The following is a 26,045-nucleotide window of genomic DNA, read 5'->3' as shown; positions in this document are numbered from 1 at the left end:
ACAATGCTACAATGAACGTGGGGAGGTGCATATGTCTCTTGGAGATACTGTCTCAATCCACACCGGATGGAGTTTTCGTTCTCTTCTTTCATGCCTGGCTTCTAGAGATGTTGTCACTCTTCCCAGCAGAGGAGACATCCCCCTCCTTTCTCAACCTGGAAAATAAGGACTCTTCATTATTCTTTTTTGTGTGTGTGTGTGTGTGGTGAGGAGGTCCCTTGATGTGAGTTTTTGCACACTGATATCAAGGAAGGGTCCTCTTTGCAGTTTTACTCTATCAAGAAGGGCCCTTTACCTTTTTAGTCAATAGTTTTGAAGAGATTCATTCATTCAATTTGTTCAATGAGTATTTATTGAGCACCTACTGTCTGCAGGCACTGTTCTGGGCAATGAGGGGATGGCTGTGAGCAAATCAAAAGATCCCTGCTGAGCTGATGCTCTTAGCAAAGGGGGATGACCTTAAACCGTAGCCAGAGTAAGTACATGATGCAGTATTAGAAAGGGAATAAGGGGGCCGGGCACAGTGGCTCACGCCTGTAATCCCAGCACTTTGGGAGGCTGAGGTGGGCGAATCACCTGAGGTCGGGAGTTCGAGACCAGCCTGACCAACATGGAGAAACCCCGTCTCTACTATAAATACAAAATTAGCTGGGTGTGGTGGCGCGTGCCTGTAATCCCAGCTACTCGGGAGGCTGAGGCAGGAGAATCACTTGAACACGGGAGGTGGAGGTTGCAGTGAGCTGAGATTGAGCCATTGCACTCCAGCCTGGGCAACAAGAGCAAAACTCCGTCTCAGAAAAAAAAAAAAAAAAAAAAAAAAGAGAATAAGGAGAAAAGAAACAGGATGGAGACCCAGGGGTGCTGGAGTATGTTGTGAGGCACGTTGCTGTTTCCAGTAAAGTGGGTTCAAGGAAAGGCCTCACTGAGAAGCTAAGACTTGAGGGGTGGGGTTCTTGTTACAGATTCACGACTAGCTCATCTCAGGTTGACCTTGTTGCAGTGCCTGGAGAGGTGTACGCTGCTATTTCTGCTTTAACCGTGGGGAAAGTGAGGCTCAGTGAAGCGAGTTGGGGCAGAACTAGGATGAAACCCAGAGCTCTAGGACTTGAGTTCCTGCCCAGTGAGTGTGTGCGTGAATGAATGTGTGATTGTGTGTCTGTGTGTGCTTTGTGTGTGTCTGCATGAGCATGTGTGTGTTAGAGAGAATGTGCATAAGTGTATGCAAGTATGTGTGTGCACGTGTCCATGTGCGAGCGCAACTTAGTGCTTGTGTGCATACTCGTGAGTGTGTGCATACACCTGTGTGTCTACAAGTGTGTGCAATGAGTGTTTGAGTTTGCACAGGTGTGACTGTGTGCATAAGTGTGTGTGAATATGTGTGTGAGTGTGAATATGTGCATGCCTGTGTACATAGGTGTGTGGGTGTGCATGAATGTGTGCTTGTTTTTCAGCATGTGCATCTATGTGTGGGTGTGTTTGAATGCTTACATGTGAGTGTGTAGCTGTGTGTGTATTCATATGTACAAGAGAGTGCATACATATGTATGTGTGTTTGTGTGTGTATTAGTGTGTGCATGAGTGACTGTGTTTGAGTCTGCACATGTGTGAGACTGTGAATGTATGTACATAAGTTTGAGTGTGTGCATGTGTTTGTATTCGTGCATGCGTGTCCATGTGTAACGGCATGCATGTGCGTGCGTGCAAACGAGTTTTTGTGTGTGCATAAGTGCGGCAGAGTGTGCATGTTTGTGTGTGTGCATGTGTGGGTACATATATGTTCCTTCCTCTTCCTCTGGGGCAGCAGGGGTCCTCCTTTGCCACTCCTGGCAAAATAGCTTCCTTTCCTCAGTTAGGAAGGAGAGCCCTTTGCTTGCTCTTTCTAGGGCAGGTAGCAAAACAAAGGCGCAGTTGGTGCCAACATCCCCCAAGGACCTCCAGCAGTCCCTGTGGGGACAGGACGGGCCAGTGGGGCTGAGTGGGGTCAGGGGACTCAGCCCATTGTCCAAAGTGGCTCAGACCCTCCTGGGTGGGAGAGAGGAGGTGGGCCGAGGCCATCTTGGGCTTGGGGGCCCCACCCTGTCCCTCTCCTCATCTCTGCCTGAGATGAGAGGTCCAGGGGGCTGCCCTGGCTGGTCTGGCCACATACCTGAGTGGAACTGGGCCTCCCACCTGTCAAGGAAACAAACAGTGCGGTGCAGTGAGGCAGGCTGCCTACTGTCCCCACCCTCCCTGGACTTTTCATCTCACCCTGAACAATTCCATCTGCTTCATTTAACCCTTTGTCAGACCTGTTCTGGGACACTTGTCCTAGCGCTTGCAGCTCTGCCCACCCTGCCCCCAACACACAGTGAATCTGAGCTGGGCTCCCTGTGCTTTTTCTGGCTCTGATCCACCCCCTCTCAGTCACTCTGAACCCATATTGCCCCCTTCCCCTAATCATAAAAAGAATTACACTCTGGCATAAGGGCTATTGTAGAGCAAGTCATGATAATGATAATAGCTAACAGGGAGCACTAACATGGATCAGGCACTCTTTTAACCTCTTTGCACGTATGAATTCATTAAATCCTCATAACATAACGTAATGTAACGTAACGTAACGTAACGTAGTGTAGCGTAACGTAAAGTAACTTAACATAACACAGCATAACATAACTTGGAGAATAATAGGACGTACGTCCTATTATCATTTCCATTTTGCAGAAAAGGAAACCGAGGCATAGTTACGCAGCCTGTCCAAGGGCACATAGCTGCTGTGTGGTAGGGCTGGGCTTTGACCCTGGGCAGACTGGGTCTGTAAGACCCTAGTGATTCTGACCCAGCTCCCCTGTGGTCTGAGACACCCTCTTTCTTAGCGACCCCCAGTACTGAGAGAAGGAGGCAAAGAGATGAGGGAGGGGAGGAAGGCAGGTGCTGTCTATCAGAGGATGAGCTGATGCAGGAGCTAATATAGTCTTTTTAGACTGGGATCCATGGTAAGAAATACATTACATATTGTGTACCAGTGTGCAATGTATTGTGTACCAGTGTAGTAGTTCCATTGTACCGTTGTGTACCAGTGTGCAATTGTGACTAGTTTTGCTTATAGATGCATGATGAAAATACTTTTTTCTTTTCTTTTTTTGAGAAGGTGTTTCATTCTTGTCACCCAGGCTGGAGTGCAGTGGTGCGATCTCGGCTCACTGCAACCTCTGCCTCCTGGATTCAAGCAGTTCTCCTGCCTCAGCCTCCCAAGTAGCTGGGATTACAGGCATGTGCCACCACACCCGGCTAATTTTTGTATTTTTAGTAGAGACAGGGTTTCACTATTTTGGTCAGGCTGGTCTCAAACTCCTGACTTCAGGTGATCTGCCTGCCTCGGCCTCCCAAAGTGCTGGAATACAGGAGTGAGCCACCACACTTGGCCGGAAAATACTTTTTTCTTTTTCTTTTTTTTTTGAGACAGTCTCGCTCTGTTGCCCAGGCTGGAGTACAGTGGCTCCATCTCCGCTCACTGCAAGCTCCGCCTGCAGGTTTTACACCATTCTCCTGCCTCAGCCTCCCGAGTAGCTGGGACTACAGGCTCCCGCCACCACACCTGACTAATTTTTGTATTTTTAGTAGAGATGGCGTTTCACCATATTGGCCAGGTTGGTCTCGAACTCCTGTCCTTGTGATCTGCCCGCCTCGGCCTCCCAGAGTGCTGGGATTACAGGCATGAGCCACCGTGCCCAGCCTTCCAAGACGCTGTCTCTACAGAAAAGGTGTTACCCTTGTTATTGATCTTTGTAGCCAAGGACAAATATTTAAAAACTATTATGCAATTCTCAATTTTTCCTTTAAAAAGCTTTGTCTTCCTTTGCCTTCCTGAATATGCACGTAGTTTACAGTAGCATGCATATTCCCACTGCAATGTTCTATTCCCAAATGCACATACTTTCCTTTAGAGAGTCTCTCTGTTTGCTATTTAGGTTGACAGGGGTTTGGCTAGTTAGTCTAAGAAACTGGGATTGCTCTATCTTATGATAAATTCCTCTCCTCTCTGGAGTCCTAGGAAGCTGGCTTTTTCCATCTCAGAAGTTTGTAGGGAGTGAAATAATCTATCAGTAGTATGTGAAAAATTTAGTGCCATTCAGTAGGACTGTATATGTGTGTGTGTGTGTGTGTGTGTGTGTGTGTGTGTGTGTGTGTGTGTGTATTTTCTTGGTGAGGGCTGTAGCTATGAAAATACACATCCGAGAAAAGTTTCCCCCAAATTTCAGTCATTCACATCTTCACATCCCATGGTCTTTTTTCCTTTTTTTTTTTTTTTTTTGAGACGGAGTCTCGCTCTGTCGCCCAGGCTGGAGTGCAGTGGCCGGATCTCAGCTCACTCCAACCTCCACCTCCCAGGTTGAAGTGATTCTCTTGCCTCAGCCTCCCAAGTAGCTGGGATTACAGGCACACACCACCATGCCCAGCTAATTTTTTTGTACTTTTAGTAGAGATAGGGTTTCACCATGTTGGCCAGACTGGTCTCGAACTCCTGACCTCAGGTCATCCCACCCACCTCGGTCTCCCAAAGTGCTAGGATTACAGGTGTGAGCCACAGTGCCCGGCCCCAGGGTCATTTTAAAATAGTCTTGTAGCACGTGTTATATTATGAATCTAAAGCTTTTCTTTAAAGTAGCTCATTTCTTAAAGTACCTATTATATTCAATAGCTATTTAAGTACCTATGATTGCCTTATCCTAAATAGTATTACCTTTAAAATAAGAGGTTTTATAGATGAATTAGTCCATTCTCATTTTGCTACAAAGAAATACCTGAGACTGGGTAATTTATAAAGATAAGAGGTTTAATTGGCTCACGGTTCCACAGGCTGTACAGGAAGCATGGCAGCATCTGCTTGGCTTTTGGGGAGGCCTCAGGAAATATACAATCCTGGCGGAAGGCACGTGGGGAGCCAGCACATCACATGTCGAGAGTAGGAGCAAGAGAAAGAGGGTGGAGGTGCATTTCGAGACAAGGTCTGGCTCTGTCACCCAGGCCGGAGTGCAGTGGGGAATCACAGCTCACTGCAACCTCCCTCCTGGGCTTAAGCCCTCGTCATGTGTCTAATGAACAGGAAATGTCTGTTCATGTCCTTTGCCCACATTTTAGTGGGGTTGTTTATTTTTTTGCTTGTTAATTTGCTTAAATTCCTTATAGATTCTGGATGTTAGACCTTTGTCAGATGCATAGTTTGCAATTATTTTCTCTCATTCTGTAGGTTGTCTGTTTACTCTGTTGGTAGTTTCTTTTGCTTTGCTGAGCTTTGAAGTTTAATTAAGTCCCATTTGTCAATTTTCGTTTTTGCTGTGATGGCTTTTGGTATCTTTGTCATGAAATCTTTGCCAGGTCCTATGTCTAGAATGGCATTTCCTAGATTCTCTTCCAGAGTTTTTATAGTCTCAGGTTTTATATTTAAGTCTTTATCTTGAGTTGATTTTTGTATATGGTATAATGAAGGGGCCCAGTTTGGATCTTCTACCTATGGCTAGCCAGTTATACCAGCACCACTTATTGAATAGGGAATCCTTTCCCCTTTGCTTGTTTTTGTTAGCTTGTTGAAGATCAGATGGTTGTAGGTGTGTGGCATTATTTCTGGGTTCTCAATTGTGTTCCATTGGTCTGTGTGTCTATTTTTATACCAGTACCATGCTGTTTTGGTTACTGTAGCCTTGTAGTATAGTTTGAAGTGATAGCCTCTTATCTTGAGGAATCTATCTATCTGTTTATTTTTGAGATGGAGTCTGGCTCTGTCACCCAGGCTGGGGTGCAGTGGTGTGATCTCGGCTTACTGCAACCTCCACCTCCCAGTTTCAAGTGATTCTCCAGCCTCAGCCTCCCAAGGAGCTGGGACTACCCAGCTAATTTTTGTATTTTTAGTAGAGATGGGATTTCACCATGTTGGCCAGGCTTGTCTTGAACGCCTGACCTCAGGTGATCCACCCACCTCAGCCTCCCAAAATGCTAGGATTACAGGTGTCAGTCACTGCACCCGGCCGATTTTGAGGACTTTATAGCCTCTTCTTTGTCTTTGTAATATCATCTCCTTAGTCTTTGAGCACTTCCTTGCTTTCTGGCAGAATTATCTCTTAATAATGCTAACCTGGTCACAGACCTCACCCTTTACTTCAAATCCTCCAGTGACTTTCCATTGCACTTCCAAGAAAATCTAAACTTCATATATTATTGGTTTGCAATCCTTTCTCCTCTTTCTCCTCATTAGGTCTGACCTCTGCTAACTGGCTGGTCTCGCCTTATACTCCAGCCATGCTTTCTCTCTTTTTTTTTTTTTTTTTTTTTTTGAGACAGAGTCTCACTCTGTAACCCAGGCTGGAGTGCAGTGGTGTGATCTCGGCTCACTGCAAGCTCCGCCTTCCAGGTTCACACCATTCTCCTGCCTCAGCCTCCTGAGTAGCTGGGACTACAGGCGCCCACCACCACGCCTGGCTAATTTTTTAATATTTTTAGTAGAGACGAGGTTTCACCGAGTTAGCCAGGATGGTCTTGATCTCCTGACCTTGTGATCCGCCCGCCTCGGCCTCCCAAAGTGCTGGGATTATAGGCGTGAGCCACTGTGGTCGGCCCAGCCATGCTTTCTCAATGCACTGTGGCTACTCAGGCCTTCTTGAAATTCCTCGAGTGTGTCAGGTTTATTCCAGCCTCTGGGCTTTTGCATATATTGGTCACTCCATCATGAACACGCTTACCCTGTGATAAGTACCTTCTTGTCTCTCAGGGCCCTCCTTAAATATCACCTCCTAAGAGAAGTCTTCCCTGATGACTCTATGGAAAATTGTGCTTCTCTCCCATTGGTAGAGTGACTTCAAAATTCCCTTTACTCTCTGCAAGGACATTACTTATTTATCTGTTGAATGAACTGCTATCTGCTTTCTCCACTAGGATGTAAACTTTTTTTTTTTTTTTAATGCTTTAAGTTCTGGGGTACATGTACAGAACATGCAAGTTTGTTACATAGGTATACATGTGCCATGGTGGTTTGCTGCACCCATCAACTCGTCCTCTACATTAGGTATTTCTCCTAATGTTATACTTCCCCTATAGCCCCACAACTCCCGACAGGCTCTGGTGTATGATGTACCCCACCTGTGTCCATGTGTTCTCATTGTTCAGCTCCCACTTATGAGTGAGAACATGCGGTGTTTGGTTTTCTGCTCTGGACATAAACTTTTTTAGGCAGTAAAGACTTGTCTTGTTTCTCACTCTGTGCCCCAAACTTGGAATTGTTGCCAAAACACCAGGGGTCCAGGCTAGGTCCTGCTGCTCACCACATGGAAAGCCAATCACTGAGACAACCATTATTGCCCACAAAGAAGGCTTTAATCTCCTTGGCTGCGACGAGGAGATTATAGTCTTAGGTTTTACATTTATATCTTTATCTTGAGTTGATTTTCATGTATGGTGTAATCCGTCTCCCTGACCAATTAAAATTAGAGGTTTATATAGCAGGGAAGAAATGTGACTATGTGTAATAAAACAGGAAATCAGGAGGGGTCAGGAAGCAATCATGACGAATGAGGGGTCTGACATCTCATCATCTGGATGTGATGATCTGCTGAGTTTCTGTTCTTTGATACTTTCTGAGAGGCCTGGGGGTCCTTTAATGAGGAAGGAACTCAGATAAAACAAATGTAAGTTTCCCACAGAATGGGAGAAAATATTTGTAAACTATACACCTGACAAAGATCTAATATCTAGCATCTACAGAGAACTTAAGTAAATTTATAAGAGAAAAACAAACAATACCATTAAAAAGTGGGCAAAGACCAGGCACGGTGGCTCCCAACTGTAATCCCAGCACTTTGGGAGGCCGAGGGGGGTGGATCATTTGAAGTCAGGAGTTCAAGACCAGCCTGACCAACATGGTGAAACCCTGTCTCTACTAAAAACACAAAACTTAGTTGGGCATTACACACCTGTAATTCCAGCACTTTGGGAGGCCGAGGCGGGCAGATCATGAGGTCAAGAGATTGAGACCATTCTGGCCAACATGGTGTATGCCTGTAATCCCAGCTACTCAGGAGACTGAGGCAGGAGAATCACTTGAACCCAGGAGGCGGAGGTTGCAGTAAGCTAAGATTGCCATTGCACTCCAGCCTGGGCAACAAAGTAAGACATTGTATAAAAAAAAAAAAAAAAAAAAAAAAAAAAAGAAGTGGGCAAAGGACATGAACAGATACCTTTTAAAAGAAGAGATACATGTAGCCAACAAGCATATGAAAAAAATGCTCACTATCACTGATCATTAGATAAATGCAAATCAAAACCACAATGAGATATCATCTCACAACAATCAGAATGGCTATGATTAAAAAGTCAAAAAATAACAGATGCTGGCAAGGTTGCGGAGAAAATCGAACATTTATACACTGTTGGTGGGAGTGTAAATTAGTTCAACTATTGTGGAAAGCAGTGTGGCAATTCCTCAAAGAGCTAAAAGTAGAACTACCATTTGACCCAGCAATCTCACTGTTGGGTGTATACCCAGAGGAATATAAATCATTCTGCCATAAAGACATATGCACGTGAATGTTCATTGCACCACTATTCACAATAGCAAAGACATGGAATCAACCTAAACGCCCATCAAAGACAGACTGGATAAAGCAAATGTGATACATATACACCATGGAATACTATGCAGCCACAAAAAAGAACGAGATCATTTCTTTTGCAGGAACATGGTTGGGGTTGGAGGCCATTATCCTTAGTAAACTAACTCAGGAACAGAATACCAAATATTGCATGTTCTCACTTAGAAGTGTGAGCTAAATGAGGAGAACTCATGAACACAAAGAAGGGAATAACAAATACTGGGGTCTACTTCACGGTAAATGTTGGGAGGAGGGAGAGGAGCAGAAAAAATAATTATTGGGTGCTAGGCTTCATACCTGGGAGATGAAATCATTTGTACAACAAACCCCCATGATGTGAGCTTACTTACATAACAAACCTTCACATGTAGCCCTGAACCTAAAATAAGAAGTAAACAATAACCAATGTCAGTTTCAAGTATTTATATATATATATATAAATACTGTCTATGACTATTGGGATTGGTTTCAGAATCAGCTGTCATATAAAAGGTGCTCAAGACATATTTGCTGACTGGATGAATGAGTGAGTGAGGGTCTGAAATAAATATTACATAAATGAAATGGTAAATGAATGAGTCATTATGCAGAGATTCCTACGGAAAGAAGAGCAAGTCCAGAAGAAAAGATTTTTTTAAATTTTTTTCGTTCTACTTCCTTCTGGGATAACCAACCTGGTTGTTTCTCCACAGGGCTGCCTTTCGATGCAGTGGTCTCTGCCCAAACCACAGACCAAGGAACACCTGGGACCACCAGACAGTTGACACGTGACCATTCCTCCCCGGCATCACTCATCAGCTCCGTGGGTAGGTAATAATAAAATAATAATAATAATAATAATAAATAATAAAAACCAGTAACAGGCCGGATGGTGGCTCACACCTGTAATTCCAGCACTTTGGGAGGCCGAGGCGGGCAGATCATGAGGTCAAGAGATTGAGACCACTCTGGCCAACACAGTGAAACCCCATCTCTACTAAAAATACAAAAATTAGCCAGGCGTGGTGGCGGGCGCCTGTAGTCCCAGCTACTTGGGAGGCTGAGGCAGGAGAACTGCTTCAACCTGGGAGGCAGAGGTTTCAGTGAGCCGAGATCATGCCACTGCTCTCCAGCCTGGGTGACAGAGCAAGACTCTGTCTCAAAACAAGCATACAAACAAAAAACAAAAACAAAAAAAAAGAAAAGAAAACAACAACAATAACAGTAAAACAGTAACAGGAGTTTATTAAGTCCTTATTCCCTCACACTACATGGTGGATCACATCATTGCATCATCACAACAGCCCTGTGCTGTTATCCCCATCGGGCATGTGAGGAGACAAGGCTCCGAGAGGTTAAGTGACTTGACCCAGATCACACAGCGAGTAATTAGGACTTGAGTCCCACTGAGTCCACTTCTTCCATTCTCCTTCCACTGTGCATTTTGTTTCCTGCTCTGGGAAGATTGCAACTGGTTTGATTTTAGGAAGGAAAGAAAATTAGTCTTCAAGAGATGCTTTGGGCTAGGCACAGTGGCTCACACTTGTAATCCCAGCACTTTGGTAGGCCAAGGCGGGCGGATCACTTGAGGTCAGGAGTTCAGGAACAGCCTGGCCAACATGGGGGAAACCCCGTCTCTACTAAAAATACAAAAACTAGCCAGGTGTAGTGCTGCGAGCCTGTAATCCCAGCTACTTGGGAGGCTTAGGCAAGAGAATCATTTGAACCCGGGAGGTGGGAGGTTGCAGTGAGCCAAGATTGCACCACTGCACTATAGCTTGGGTGACAGAGTGAGACTCCATCCCCTGCCCCCCACAAAAAAAGAGAGAGGTGATTTGACACTGAGGACTGTGTAGGTAGCCTCTGTGTCTTCTGCCTCACTCACAAATATTGGCAGGCTGGCATGGTGGTGCATGCCTGTAGTCCCAGCTACTCAGGAGGCTGAAGCAGGAGGATTGGTTGAGCCCAGAAGTTGGAGGGTGCAGTGAACTATGATTGCACCATTGCACTACAGCCTGGTTGACAGAGAAAGACCCTGTCCCAGAAACAAAAAACAAAAAACAGGCCAAGCACAGTGGCTCATGGTATACTCCCAGCACTTGGGGAAGCTGAGGCAGAAGGATCACTTGAGCCCAGGAATTTGAGATTAGTCTGGGTACCATGGTGAAACCCCGTCTCCATAAAAAATATATATGTATCGGTTGGGCGTGGTGGCATGCACCTATAGTTCCAGCTACTGGGGAGGCTGAGGCGGGCAGATTGCTTGAGCCTAGAAGTTGGAGGCTGCAGTGAGCCACGACTGTACCACCGCACTACAGCCTGGGCAACAGAGCAAGACTCTGCCCCAAGAGGAAAAAAAAAAAATGAACAAACACTGGCTTCCTCAGGAGCAGTCGGGAGAGACAGCCCGGTCCTCATCCTCCCTCCGACCCTCTCATCTACCCACTCACCTTCTCTCTCCATATCCACAGTGTCCTAGAGGCAGATGGCATTGATGGGGCCACTGTGAGTGTGGCCACCAACCCTGTCATGTAAACAGGGAGGTTTCCCATTGCTGGGAGATGATTCCCCAGGTGTCTCCTTGGAGGAAACCAGCCCAGGCAGGGAGAGGGGGTTCAAGGCAGGAGCCCTGTGGAGGTTCTTCCTGCTGCCTCCTGCTCCTTGCCTCTGGGTGAAAGGTCCTCCCTTTCCTAGGAGTCTAGTTCTGTTCCCTGTATTTTTTGAGACAGAATCTTGCTCTGTCGCCCAGGCTGGAGTGCAGTGGTGTGATCTCGACTCACTTGCAACTTCCGCCTCCCGGGCTCAAGGGATTCTCCTGCCTCAGCCTCTCGAGTAGCTGGGATTACAGGCACGCACGGCCACACCAGGTTAAGTTTTGTATTTTTAGTAGCAACAGGGTTTCACCATGTTGGCCAGGGTGGTCTCGAACTCCTGACCTCAAGTGATCCGCCTGCCTCGGCCTCCCAAAGTGCTGGGATTACAGGCGTGAGCCACCGCGCCCGACCTTGTATTGGCATGATGACTTTATAAGCAGCAAAACAGAGCAGTTAACAGAGGAGACACTGGTATTGGACGGCTTGGGTTCAAGTCCCGCCTCTGCTACTTTCTGGATAAATAAGGAAACCTCTCTGAGCCTCCAGTGTCTTGGGAATAAATGTCCTATGTGACCGAGTAACTGTAAAATCTGAATTAAGTTAGATGATGCCTCCAAATGGTGGTTATCAGCTGAATGTGATTTTTGTCTCCCAGGAGACATTTGTCATATCTGGAGACATTTTTGGTTGTCAGAAATAGGAGGGTGGGTGCCAGTGACACACAGCAAAGCCCCTCCTCCTACCCCTGGTGAAAGCTGGAATTGTTTCAATGTGAATGTAACTTACATTGACTAGTTAAGTGTGACTTCTGAAGGAGGGAGAGATTATTCACCAGATGAGCACTGTAAGATGTGAAATCCATTTAGGTGGCTGCTACAAAAACAAGCAAAGCAACACAGAAAAACAGAAAAATATTATAACAAATGCAGCTGAGGATGTGCAGAAATTAGAACACTTGTGCACCGTGTGGGGGGAATGCAAATGGTGCCACAACTGTGGAAAAGAGGATGATGCTTCTTTAAAAAAAACAAAAAAAACAAAATAGAAATAGAATTACCAGATGATCCAGCCATCCTGCTTCTGGGTGTATATTCAAAAGAATTGAAAGCAGACACTCAAGCAGGTATTTACACACCAGTGCTCACAGCAGCATTATTTACAGTGCCCCAAATGTGGAAGACATTCAAATGTCCATCGGCAGACAAATGGATTTAAAAAAACGTGTTCCATCCCCACAATGGATTTTTTTTTTTTTTTTTTTTTTTCTGAGACGGAGTCTCACTCTGTCACCCAGGCTGGAGTGCAATGGCATGATCTCAGCTCACTGCAACCTCCGCCTCCCGGCTTCAAGCGATCCTCCCATCTTAGCCTCCTGAGTAGCTGGGATTATAGGGCACCACCACGCCCAGTTAATTTTTGTGTGTGTGTATATATGTATGTATGTGTGTGTGTGTGTGTGTGTGTGTGTGTGTATATATATATATATATATATATATTTTTTTTTTTTTTTTTTTTGAGACAGAGTCTCCCTCTGTTGCCCAGGCTGGAGTGCAATGATGAGATCTTGGCTCACTGCAATCTCTGCCTCCTGGGTTCAAGCAATTCTCCTGTCTCAGCCTTCCAAGTAGATGGGGTTACAGGTCCCTGCCACCATGCTCAGCTAATTTTTGTATTTTTGTAGATACAAAGTTTCACTATGTTGACCAGGCTGGTCTTGAACTCCTGACCTCAGGTGATCCGCCCACCTTGGCCTCCCAAAATGCTGGGATTACAGGCATGAGCCACCGTGCCCAGCCTAATTTGGGCTTTCACCATGTTGGCCAGGCTGGTCTCGAACTCCTGACCTCAAGTGATCCGCCTGCCTTGGCCTCCCAAAGTGCTGGGATTGCAGGCGTGAGCCACCGCACCTGGCCCCCACAATGGAATATTATTCAGCCTTAAAAAGGAAGGATGTTGTGACACATGCTACAGTGTGAGTGAACCTTGAGGACAGTGTGCTAAGTGAAATAAGGCAGTCACCAAAAGACACATACTGTATGATCCCACTATGTAAGGTTCCTAGAGTCATCATATTCGTAAAGACAGAAAGCAGAATAATGAGTGCCAAGGGCTGGGGAGGGGCAATGGGGAGCATAGTCCTTCCTCTCTCCGTTCAGTTCCTCAAACTAGAGAAACACCAACCCTGACTCCACACATACAGGGCCCACCTACCCACAGGAACTGGGGCAGACACATCTCCCAGTGTGGTGCTGATTGACAGAAGTACCCCATTCTCTGCCTCCCCAGAGGTTCAGCTGCCCTTTCAGGCTCCACTTGAAACTATCTTCATGAGTATTGCCTTTCAGTCTCCCTGGAAAATCATCTAGGGCTACCTGCCCTTGGGAATGGCTTTCCAAATTTCTTTCTTTCTTTCTTTCTTTTTTTTTTTGAGACGGAGTTTCACTCTTGTTGCCCAGGCTACAGTGCAATGGCTCGATCTCGGCTCACCACAAACTCCGCCTCCCAGGTTCAAGCAATTCTCCTGCCTCAGCCTCCCAAGTAGCTGGGGTTACAGGCATGCGCCGCCACATCCAGCTAATTTTGTATTTTTAGTAGAGATGGGGTTTCTCCATGTTGGTCAGGCCGGTCTTGAACTCCCAACCTCAGGTGATCCACCCACCTCGGCCTCCCAAAGTGCTGGGATTACAGGTGTGGGGTACCGCGCCCGGCCATAAATTTCAAGACTCCCCTAAGTATTACTACTAGTCTTGTTCAGCAATGTGTCATGCCTTCACCCTTTTCCCCTACTGCACGAGATCTCCCTATGATACAGCTTGCCACCTAAATTCTAGCAAACATCGGGTACTGTAGAATTTTCAAAGATAGAAAAGATTTAGCTGAGGTCAGGCGTGCTGGCTGATGCCTGTAATCCCAACACTTTGGGAAGCCGAGGAGGGAGGATTGCTTGAGCACAGGAGTTCGCAACCACTTTAGGCAACATAGCAAGACTGCATCTCTACAGTGAAAAAAGAAAAATTAGCCAGGCATGGTGGTGCATGCCTGTAGTTCCAGCTACTCAGGAGGCCGAGATGGGAGGATTGCTTGAGCCCAAGAGATCGGGGCTGCAGTGAGCTATGATCACACCACTGCCCTCAAGCCTGAGTGACAGAGCAAGACCCTGTTTCAAAAATAGAAGATTCAGCTAAGCACTAAGAATGTGTGAGGACCCAAGGTAAGAAATCACCTGAACTACTTGATATGGACAAGGCTACGACTAGGTCGTGAAATATCACTGTCTGTAGAACCTTTGGAATGCCTCTAAAGAAACAGGAAACGTCCTTTTCTATTTCCAAATAGTTCAAGTATTAGGTGACCAAAGTAACCAAATAGACCGAGATTCTTTTAGCTACGTAAATAATAACTAAATCTGATATATACAAGAAGATAAACTAAAAGGATTGGTCAGCAGGGGGCACTTATGTCTCCCTCGTGTGATGCAGCATCTATAAAGACTACTAATGTTAAATCCTAACTCTGGGCCTAGCGCAGTGGCTCAGGCCTGTCACCCCAGCACTTTGGGAGGCTGAGGCAGGCGATCACCTGAGGTCAGGAGTTCGAAACCAGCCTGGCCAACGTGGTGAAGACCCGTCTATATTAAAAATACAAAAATTAGGCCAGGCACGGTGGCTCACACCTGTAATCCCAGCACTTTGGGAGGCCGAGGTGGGCGGATCACGAGGGCAGGAGATAGAGGCCATCCTGGCTAACATGGTGAAACACGGTCTCTACTAAAAAAAAAAAAAAAAAATTAGCTGGGTGTGGCGGCGGGCACCTGTAGTCCCAGCTACTCAGGAGGCTGAGGCAGGAGAATGACGTGAACCCAGGAGGTGGAGCTTGCAGTGAGCCGAGATCGCACCACCACACTCCAGCCTGGGTGACAGAGTGAGACTCTGTTTCAAAAAAAAAAATTAGCTGCGTGTGGTGGTGCGTGCCTGTAATCCCAGCTACTTGGGAGGCTAAGGCAGGAGAATTACTTGAACCCAGGAGGCGGAGGTTGCAGTGAGCTGAGATCATGCCACTGCACTCCTGCCTGGGTGACGGAAAAAGACTCCATGTCAAATAAATAAAATAAAATAAAATAAAATAAAATAAAATAAAATAAAATAATAAATCCTAACTCTGGCTGTGTGTGGTGTGTGGTGGCTAGTGCCTGTAATCCCAGTACTTTGGGAGGCTGAGGCAGAAGGATCACTTGAGGCCAGGAGTTCGAGACCAGTCTGGACAACATAGTGAGACCTCATCTCTACTCAAAATTAAAAAAAATTCCCTGGGCATAGTGGCACCCACCTGTAGTCCCAGCTACTTGAGAGGCTGAGGCAAAAGGATCACTTGAGCCCAGGAGTTCGAGGCTACAGTGAGCTAGGATCGCACCACTGCACTCCAGCCTGGGCAACAGAGCAAGACCCCATCCCTAAAAACAATGTATTAACTTCATATCATACTGTTCAAATATTGTTAACTTTACTTTAAAAATATTGTTAACTCTCTAAAGATAAGTCTGTTAACTCAGCCAGGTGCAGTGGCTCATACCTGTAATGCCAGCACTTTGGGAGGCTGAGGCAGGTGGATCACCTGAGGTCGGGTGTTTGAGACCAGCCTGGCTAACCCAAAGTGAAAAATTTTCCCTGCACTTTTCCCTCAATAAAAACAGCCAGAAATAGTGAGCTTCCAGGACATTTTTTTTTTTTTTTTTTTTTTTTTTTGCCTCTTCTGTCCTAAATTACCATCGATAGAACTTTACATGATTCAGCCTCATCCTCTTCACCCTCTGGGTCATGAGATTTTCTTTCTTTCTTTCTTTCTTTCTTTCTTTCTTTCTTTCTTTCTTTCTTTCTTTCTTTCTTTCTTTCTTTCTTTCTTTCTCTTTCTTTCTTTCTTTATTATTATTTATTTTTTCTTTTTTTTTTTTTGAGACAGAGTCTCGCTCTGTCACCCAGGCTGAAGTGCAGTGGTGTGATGATCTTGGCTCACTGAAACCTCCACCTCCCACGTTCAAGCAATTATCCTGCCTCAGCCTCCCGAGTAGCTGGGATTACAGGCGCCCTCCACCATGCCTGGCTAATGTTTTTTTTTGTATTTGTAGTAGAGATGAGGTTTCACCATGTTAGCCAGGATGGTCTCCATCTCTTGATCTCGTGATCCGCCCACCTCGGCCTCCCAAAGTGCTGGGATTACAGGCGTGAGCCACCTTGCTCGACCGGCCAGGGTCGTGAGATTTGAATCAAGAGCAACTTCCACTGATTTCTGAGCGTGCATCTGTGGGCCCCTGCTCTGATCTGAACAGAAGTGCCATGTGTTCTCTGACCTCTACTTCTCAATTCAAGAGCCTTAGTATCTGCCAGTTCCACACACCGAGGGTTAACTCCATCTCATGGGGGTATAGGTAGGGGTTCTATCTGCATCTTTCTTGCTTTTTTTCTTTCTTTTTCTTTCCCTCCCTCCCTCCCTCTTTCTTTCTTTTCTCTCTCTCTCTCTTTCTTTCTTTCTTTCTTTCTTTCTTTCTTTCTTTCTTTCTTTCTTTCTTTCTTTCTTTCTTTCTTTCTTTTTCCTTCCTCCCTCCCTTCCTCCCTCCCTTCCTTCCTCTCTCTCTCTCTCTCCCTTTCTTCCTTCCCTCCCTCCCTCCTCCCCTCTTTCTTTCTTCCTTCCTTCCTTCTTCCCTTCCTTTCTTTCTCTTACTCTCTCTTCCTTCCTTCCCTCTCTCCCTCTCTCTTTCTTTCTCTTTCTTTCTTCTTTCCTTCCCTCCTTCCTTCCTTTCTTTTTTCTCTCTGCCTTCCCTCCCTCCCTCTTTCTTCCTTTCTCCCTTCCTTCCTTCCTTCCTTCCTTCCTTCCTTCCTTCCTTCCTTCCTTCCTAGACAGAGCTCTTATTGCCCAGGCTGGAGTGCAGTGGTGTCATCTCAACTTGCCGCAACCTCTGCCTCCCAGGGTCAAGCGTTTCTCCTGCCTCAGCCTCCCAAGTAGCTGGGATTACAGACACACACCACCACACTCAATATTTATTTTTATTAAAAAAAATTTTTACTTAGTTTTAAAAAATTAAAAATAATTTTGCATTTTTAGTAGAGACGGAGTTTCTCCATGTTAGTCAGGAGGCTGGTCTCAAACTCCCAACCTCAGGTGATCCTCTTGCCTTGGCCTCCCAAAGTGCTGGTATTACAGGCGTGAGCCACCGTGCCCGGCCTAGTTCCTGGTTTCTAAGACCATACACACACACACACACTCAGAGAGAGAGAGGATCATTAAGACATGGTACACTGAGACATTCTATCCTGCAGACAGTAAGAATCTGTTAACAAGTTTGTAGGGAAGAATTGAGATTGTCAGTGTTTATTTGAGGAAATTGTCTGTGGTTGCGCCATCCTTTCCTTTCTCTCCCTGAGATTTAGTCTTCTCAATCAGAAGGGTTGCACAATTCCCCCAACCCCCATACATACGGCAGCTCTTCTAGACACAGATTTTCTCAGGAGAAATGCAGGGACCCCAGCCATATCTCCCACCCTGAGAAATTTTGGAGGTTCCGGGAGCTCAGAAGCTCTGCAGAGGCCACCCTCTCTGAGGGGATTGTTCTTAGACTTCCATCCAGAGGCAAGTGTTGACCTGTCCATGCTGAAACCCACAGGCCTTCCTGGGTCATCTTCTCTCACCCACTCCTTGATGACAGGGAGCAGGAGCAGTAAAGCCACACCGGAAATGGATTCAGGACTGACAGGAGCCACCTTGTCACATAAGACATCTACAGATGCAATCATAATGACGGAACATACTCTGCCCTTTACTTCCCCAGCTAAGACCTTGGCCAGTCCTGCGTCTTCGGTTGTGGGAAGAACCACCCGCTCTCTGGGGGCGATGTCCTCTGCTCTCCCTGAGTCAACCTCTAGAGGAATTACACACTCCGAGCAAAGAACCAGCTCATCGCTGAGTCCCCAGGTCAATGGAACTCCCTCTAGGAACTCTCCTGCTACAAGCGTGGTTTCAGGATTGAGTTCCCCAAGGACCAGGACCAGTTCCACAGAAGGAAATTTTACCAAAGAATCATCTACCTACACACTCGCTGTAGAGACCACAAGTGGCCCAGTCACTGAGAAGTACACAGTCCCCACTGAGACCTCAACAACCGAAGGTGACAGCACAGGGACCCCCTGGGGCACAAGATATATCCCTGCAAAAATCACATCTCCAATGAAAACATTTGCAGATTCAACTGCATCCAAGGATAATGTCCCGGTGTCTATGACTCCAGCTGAGTCCACAGTTACTGACTCACATACTCCAGGAAGGACAACCCCATCCTTTGGGACAGTTTATTCTTCCTTCCTTGACTTATCGCCTAGAGGGACCCCAAATTCCAGAGGTGGAACAAGCCTGGAACTGACTCCATCAACCACTGGATATCCCTTCTCTTCTCCTGAACCTGGCTCCACAGGACACAGCAGAATAAGTACCAGTGCGTCTTTGTCATCATCTGCTTCAGTTCTCGATAATAAAATATCAGAGACCGGCATATTCTCAGGCCAGAGTATCACTTCCCCTCTATCTCCTGGGGTGCCCGAGGCCAGAGTCAGCACAATGTCCAACTCAGCTATCCCTTTTTCCATGACACTAAGCAATGTAGAAACAAGTGCTGAAAAGGTCAGAAGTACAATTTCCTCTCTGGGGACTCCATCTACATCCACAGAGCAGACAGCAGAGACTATCCTTACCTTCCGTGCCTTCGCTGAGACCACGGATACACCTGGCACCCACATAGCCAAGACTTTGGCTTCAGAATGGTCAGGGAGTCCAGGTACCCTCAGTGGCACCAGCACTTCAGCGTTGACAACCACATCTCCATCTACCACTTTAGTCTCAGAGGAGACCAACACCCATCACTCCATGAGTAGAATGGAAACAGAAGGAACTTTGAATACATCCATGACTCCACTTGAGACCTCTGCTCCTGGAGAAGAGACCGAAATGACTGCCACCTTGGTCCCCACCCCAGGTTTTACTACTCTTTACAGCAAGATTAGTAGTCCATCTCAGGTCTCTTCATCACACCCAACAAGAGAGCTCAGAACCGCAGGCAGCACCTCTGGGAGGCAGAGTTCCAGTAGAGCTCCCCACAGGAGCTCTGACATCCTGAAGGCAACCGCTTCCAGCACCTCAACAGCATCATCATGGACCAGTGAAAGCACAGCTCAGCAATTTAGTGAACCCCAGCACACACAGTGGGTGGAGACAAGTCCTAGCATGAAAACAGAGAGACCCCCAGCATCAACCAGTGTGGCAGCCCGTGCCACCACTTCTCCTGTTCCCTCAGTGGTGTCTGGCTTCACCACCCTGAAGACCAGCTCCACTAAAGGGATTTGGCTTAAAGAAACATCTGCAGACACACTCATCAGAGAATCCACAACTGGCCCAACCACCTATCAGTTTGCTGTTCCCACTGGGATTTCAATGACAGGAGGCAGCATCACAAGGGGAAGGCAGGGCACAACCCACCCACTCAAAAGAGCCACAGCATTATCTGAGACATCCACAGATTTGACTCTGGCCACGAACGGTGTCCCAATCTCCATGACTCCAGCAGTTAGCAAGATGGCTGCTGGCTCAAGTCCTCCAGGAGGGACAAATCCATCATATACAATGGTTTCTTCTGTCATCCCTGAGATGTCATCTTTAGAGTCCCCAGCTTCTAGGGAAGGAACCAGCCTGGGACTGACTCCATTAAACACTAGACATCCCTCCTCTTCCCCTGAACCAGACTCTGCAGGACCTACCAAGATAAGCACCAGCGTTCCTCTGTTGTCATCTGCTTCAGTTCTTGAGGATACAGTGTCAGCGACCAGCACATTCTCACACCACAGAGTCACCTCATCTATGACCACAGGGACTCCTGAAATCTCAACAAAGACAAAGCCCAGCTCAGCCATTCTTTTCTCCATGACCCTAAGTAATGCAGCAACAAGTCCTGAAAGAGTCAGAAATGCAACTTCCCCTCTGACTTATCCATCTGCATCAGGGAAAGGGACAGCAGGGAGTGTCCTCACCCTCAGCACCTCTGCTGAGACTACAGACTCACCTAGCATCCACCCAATTGGGACACTGGCTTCAGAATGGTCAGAGAGTCCTAGCACTCTCAGCATCCCAAGTGTCTCTGGAGTGAAAACTACATTTTCTTCATCTACTCCTTCCACTCATCTATTTACTGGTGCAGAAGAAACAGAGGAAACTTTGAATCCATCTGTGTCTCAACCTGAGACTTCTGTTTCCAGAGTAAGGACCACCTTGGCCAGCACCTCTGTCCCCACCCCAGTATTCCCCAGCATGGACACCTGGACTACACGTTCAGCTCAGTTCTCTTCATCCCACCTAGTGAGTGAGCTCAGAGCCACGAGCAGTACCTCAGCTACAAACTCAACCAGTTCAGCTCTTCCTAAAATATCTCACCTCTCTGGGACAGCAGCAATGTCACAGACCAATACAGGCACGTTTAATGACTCTGTTGCACCCCAAAGCACAACTTGGCCAGAGACTAGTCCCAGATTCAAGACAGCGTTACCTTCAGCAACAACCACTGTTTCAACTTCTGCCACTTCTCTCTCTACTACTGTAGTGGTCTCTAAATTCACTTCTCCAGCAACTGGTTCCACAGAAGCAACTTCTATCAGGGAACCATCAACAACCATCCTCACAACAGAGACCACGAATGGCCCAGGCACTGTGGCTATGGCTTCTACCAACATCCCAATTGGAAAGGGCTACATTACTGAAGGAACACTGGACACAACTCATCTGTCCATTGGAACCTCAACTTCCTCTGAGACATCTACAGATTTTACCATGGCCAAAGAAAGTGTCTCAATGTCAGTATCTCCATCTCAGTCCATGGATGCTGTTGGCTCAAGCACTCCGGGAAGGACAAGCCAATTGGTTGGCACATTTTCTGATGATGTCTATCATTTAACATCTGGAGAAATTCCAGTGCCTAGAGGTGGAGCCAGTTCAGCTCTGACTCCACAAATGACTGCAACTCACCCTCCATCTCCTGAGCCTGGCTCTGCTAGAAGCACCTGGCTTGGCATCTTGTCCTCATCTTCTTCTCCTACTCCCAAAGTCACAATGAGCTCCACATTTTCAACCCAGAGAGTCACCCCAAGCATGACAATGGACACAGTTGAAACTAGTGAACGGAACACACCCAACTTACCTTCCATGACTTCCTCGACACCAAGTAATATTCCAACAAGTGGTGCTGTAGGAAAAAGCACCCTGGTTCCCTTGGACACTCCATCTCCAGCCACATCAGTGGAGGCATCAGAAGGGGGACTTCCGACCCTGAGCACCTACCCTGAATCAGCAAACACACCCAGCATCCGCCTCGGAACACACGCTAGTTCAGAAAGTCCAAGCACCATCAACCTTACCATGACTTCAGTAGTAAAAACTGGCTCTTACACACCTCTCGCCTTCCCCTCAATAGAAACCCACATTCATGCATCAACAGCCAGAATGGAGACAAATGAAATTGCTTACTCTTCTGGGTCTTCGCCTGAGATGACAGCTCCTGGAGAGACTAACACTGATAGTACCTGGGCCCCCACCACCTACATCACCACTACGGATCCTAAGGATACAAGTTCAGCTCAGGTCTCTACACCCCACTCGGTGAGGACACTCAGAACCACAGAAAACCATCCAAAGACAGAGTCCACCACCCCAGCTGCTTACTCTGGAAGTCCTAAAATCTCAAGTTCACCCGATCCCACCAGTCTGATCACAAAAGCATGGACCATCACAGACACAACTGAACACTCCACTCAATTACATTACACAAATTTGGCAGAAAAACCATCTGGATTTGAGACACAGTCAACTCCAGGACCTGTCTCTGTAGTAATCCCTACCTCCCCTACCACTGGAAGCAGCACATTGGAACTGACTTCTGATGTCCCAGGGGAACCTGTGGTCCTCACTACCAGTGAGCAGACCACAATCACTCTCCCCATGGCAACATGGCTGAGTACCAGTTTGACAGAGGAAATGCCTTCAACAGACCTTGATATTTCAAGTCCAAGTTCACTCATGAGTACATTTGCTATTTTTCCACCTATGTCCACACCTTCTCATGAACTTTCAAAGTCAGAGGCAGATACCAGTGCCATTGGAAATACAGATTCAACCACATGGGATCAGCACCTAGGAATCAGGAGTTTGGGCGCAACTGGAGACTTAACAACTGTTCCTATCACCCCACTGTCAACCACGTGGACCAATGTGATTGAACACTCAACACAAGCACAGGACACCCGTTCTGCAACGATGAGTCCTACTCATGTGGCACAATCACTCAAAGATCAAACATCTTTACCAGCCTCAGCATCCCCTCCCCATCTTACTGAAGTCTACCCTGAGCTCGGGACACAAGGGAGAAGCTCCTCTGAGACAACCACTTTTTGGAAACCATCTATAGACACACTCTCCAGAGAGATTGAGACTGGCCCAACAAACGTTCAATCCACTCCACCCATGGACAACACAACAACAGGGAGCAGTAGTAGTGGAGTCACCCTGGGCACAGCCCACCTTCCCATAGGAACATCATCCCCAGCTGAGACATCCACAAACATAGCACTGGAAAGAGGAAGTTCTACAGCCACTGTCTCCATGGCTGGGACTGTGGGACTCCTAGTTACTAGTGCTCCAGGAAGAAGCATCAACCAGTCATTAGGAAGAGTTTCCTCTGTCCTTTCTGAGTCAACTACTGAAGGAGTCACAGATTCTAGTAAGGGAAGCAGTCCAAGGCTGAACACACAGGGAAATACAGCTCCCTCCTCCTCTCTTGAACCCAGCTCTGCTGAAGGAAGCCAGATGAGCACAAGCATCCCTCTACCCTCATCTCCTCCAACTCCTGATGTGGAATTCATAGGGGGCAGTACATTTTGGACCAAGGAGGTCACCACAGTTATGACCTCAGACATCTCCAAGTCTTCATCAAGGACAGAGTCCAGCTCAGCTACCCTTATGTCCACAGCTTTGGGAAGCACTGAAAATACAAAAAAACTCAGAACTGCCTCTATGGATCTTCCATCTCCAACTCCATCAATGGAGGTGACACCATGGAGTTCTCTCACTCTCAGTAACACCCCCAAGACCACAGATTCACCTGACCTCAGCCATGGGGTGCACACCAGCTCTACAGGGACTTTGGTCACTGACAGGCCATTGAATACTGGTGTCACTAGAGCCTTCAGATTGGAAAACAGCTCCAGCACCTCTTCTGAGTCCCTGTCTGTGGGAACCAGCACTCACACATCCATGATTTACATAGAGAAGAGTGAAGTGCCTTCTTCAATACGTCCCCAACCTGAGACCTCAGCTCCTGAAGCAGAGACCACTTTGACTTCCACTCCTGGAAACAAGGCCACAAGCTTAACATTGCCTTTTTCATCCATTCCAGTGGAGGAAGTCATTTCTACAGGCATAACCTCAGGACTAGACATCAGCTCAGCACCCATGACACATTCTCCCATCACCCCACCAACAATTGCATGGACCAGTACAGGCACAATTGAACAGTTCACTCAACCACTACATGCAGTTTCTTCAGAAAACGTTTCTGGGCAGACACAGCCAACTCCATATGTCAATGCTGTGGCAGTGTCTGCTTCCCCTACCCATGAGAACTCAGTCTCTTCTGGAAGCAGCACGTCCGTTCCATATTCCTTAGCCTCACTTGAATCCTTGGATTCCACAATCAGTACTAGTTTATCTGAGGCATTGTCCTCAGCTCATTCTGGGGTTTCAAACCCAAGTTCAACTATGACTGAATTTCCACTCTTTTCAGCTGCATCCACATCTGCTGCTAAGCAAACAAATCCAGAAACAGAGACCTATGGCCCCGAGAATACAGCCCTGAGTACTTTGAACACTGATGCATCCTCAGGCACAGGTCTTTCTGAGACTTCTGTGGGGGCATCTATCAGCTCTGAAGTCCTTCTTCCAATGACCGTAACTTCCAGATCAGATGTTTCTGGCCTTATGTCTGAGAGTACTGCTAACCTGAGTTTAGGCACAGCCTCTTCAAGAGGGACCAAATTAACTAGGACAATATCCCTGCCCACTTCAGAGTCTTTGGTTTCCTTTAGAATGAACAAGGATCCATGGACAGTGTCAATCCCTTTGGGGTCCCATCCAACTATTAATACAGAAACAAGCTTCCCAGTAAACAGTGCAGGTTCACCTGGCTTGTCCACAGTAGCATCAGATGTAATTGACACACCTTCAGATGGGGCTGAAAGTATTCCCACTGTCTCCTTTTCCCCCTCCCCTGATAATGAAGTGACAACTATCTCACATTTCCCAGAAAAGACAACTCATTCATTTAGAACCATTTCATCTCTCACTCCTGAGTTGACTTCAAGAGTGACACCTACTCCTGGGGATTGGACCGGTTCAGCTGTGTCCACAAAGCCCACAGAAGTCAGTTCTTCCATTACACTGGGAGAGAGAATGACAATCACCTCTGCTGCTCCAACCACTTCCCCCATAGTTCTCACTGTTAGTTTCACAGAGACCAGCACAGTTTCACTGGATAATGAAACTACAGTAAAAATCTCAGATATCCTTGAGGCACAGACAACAAATGAGCTCCCCTCAGATAGCAGTTCTTCCTCTGATCTGATCAACACCTCCATAGCTTCTTCAACTATGGATGTCACTAAAACAGCCTCTATCAGTCCCACTAGCATCTCAGGAAGGACAGCAAGTTCCTCTCCATCTCTCTTCTCTTCAGATAGATCCGAGGTTCCCACATCTACAATAGAGACAAATACAGCCACCTCTCCATCTGTTTCCAGTAACACCTATTCTCTTGATAGAGGCTCCAATGTGGGTGGCACGCCATCCACTTTACCACCCTTTACAATCACCCACCCTGTCAAGACAAGCTCGGCCCTGTTAACCTGGTCTAGACCAGTAGGAACTTTCAGCACCATGGTCAGCACTGACACTGCCACCGGAGAAAATCCTACCTCTAGCAATTCTGTGGTGACTTCTGTTCCAGCACCAGGTATATGGACCAGTGTAGACAGCACTACTGACTTACCCGCCATGGGCTCTCTCAAGACAAGTCCTGCAGGAGAGACACACTCACTTCCAGCATCAACTATTGAACCAGCCACTGCCTTCACTCCCCATCTCTCAGCGACAGTGGTCACTGGATCCAGTGCTACATCAGAAGCCAGTCTTCTCACTATGACTGAAAGCAAAACCATTCATTCTTCATCACAGACCCCAACTACAACCACCTCTGGAGCAAGCTGGGAAACTTCAGCAGGTGATCATCACCAATAAGACTGGTTAATTGTGTGTGTGTTTCTTAATTTTTTTGTAGAGATAGTTCTCACTATATTGCTTGGGCTGGTCTCAAACTCCTGGGCTCAAGCGATTCGCCCACCTCGGCCTCCCTAAACACTGGGATTACAGGCTTGAGCCACCACACCCAGCAAGGACTAGGTTTTAAAATAGGTTCCTAGGCTGGGTGCGGTGGCTTATGCCTGTAATCCCAGCACTTAGGGAGGCCGAGGTGGGCAGATCACGAGGTCAGGAGTTCGAGACCAGCCTGGACAACATAGTGAAACCCCATCTCTACTAAAAATACAAAAAATTAGCTGGGTATGGTGGCATACACCTGTGATCCCAACTATTCGGGAGGCTGAGACAGGAGAATCGCTTGAACCCAGGAGGCAGAGGTTGCACTGAGCCGAGATCATGCCATTGCACTCCAGCCTGGATGACAGTGCAAGACTCCATCTGAAAAAAAAAAAGGTTCCTT

The 26,045-nt window shown here is 46.9% G+C and overlaps 1 protein-coding gene across 1 annotated transcript in view; it reads left to right on the top strand.

Annotated features, from left to right (window-relative positions):
- The window catches only part of LOC105481272 (mucin 16, cell surface associated), a 170,065-nt gene that overhangs the window by 5,779 nt on the left and 138,241 nt on the right, over positions 1–26,045 (top strand). The window contains exons 2-4 of the mRNA XM_071086180.1: positions 9,314–9,431; positions 11,072–11,105; positions 17,567–25,547. Of these exons, the coding sequence (XP_070942281.1) occupies positions 9,314–9,431; positions 11,072–11,105; positions 17,567–25,547 (8,133 nt within the window). The remainder of the gene's footprint in view (positions 1–9,313; positions 9,432–11,071; positions 11,106–17,566; positions 25,548–26,045) is intronic.

Source organism: Macaca nemestrina, chromosome 20 (assembly GCF_043159975.1).
Source record: "Macaca nemestrina isolate mMacNem1 chromosome 20, mMacNem.hap1, whole genome shotgun sequence".
Classification (NCBI taxonomy): Eukaryota; Metazoa; Chordata; class Mammalia; order Primates; family Cercopithecidae; genus Macaca; species Macaca nemestrina.
This window is presented reverse-complemented; position numbering and strand designations above follow the sequence as displayed.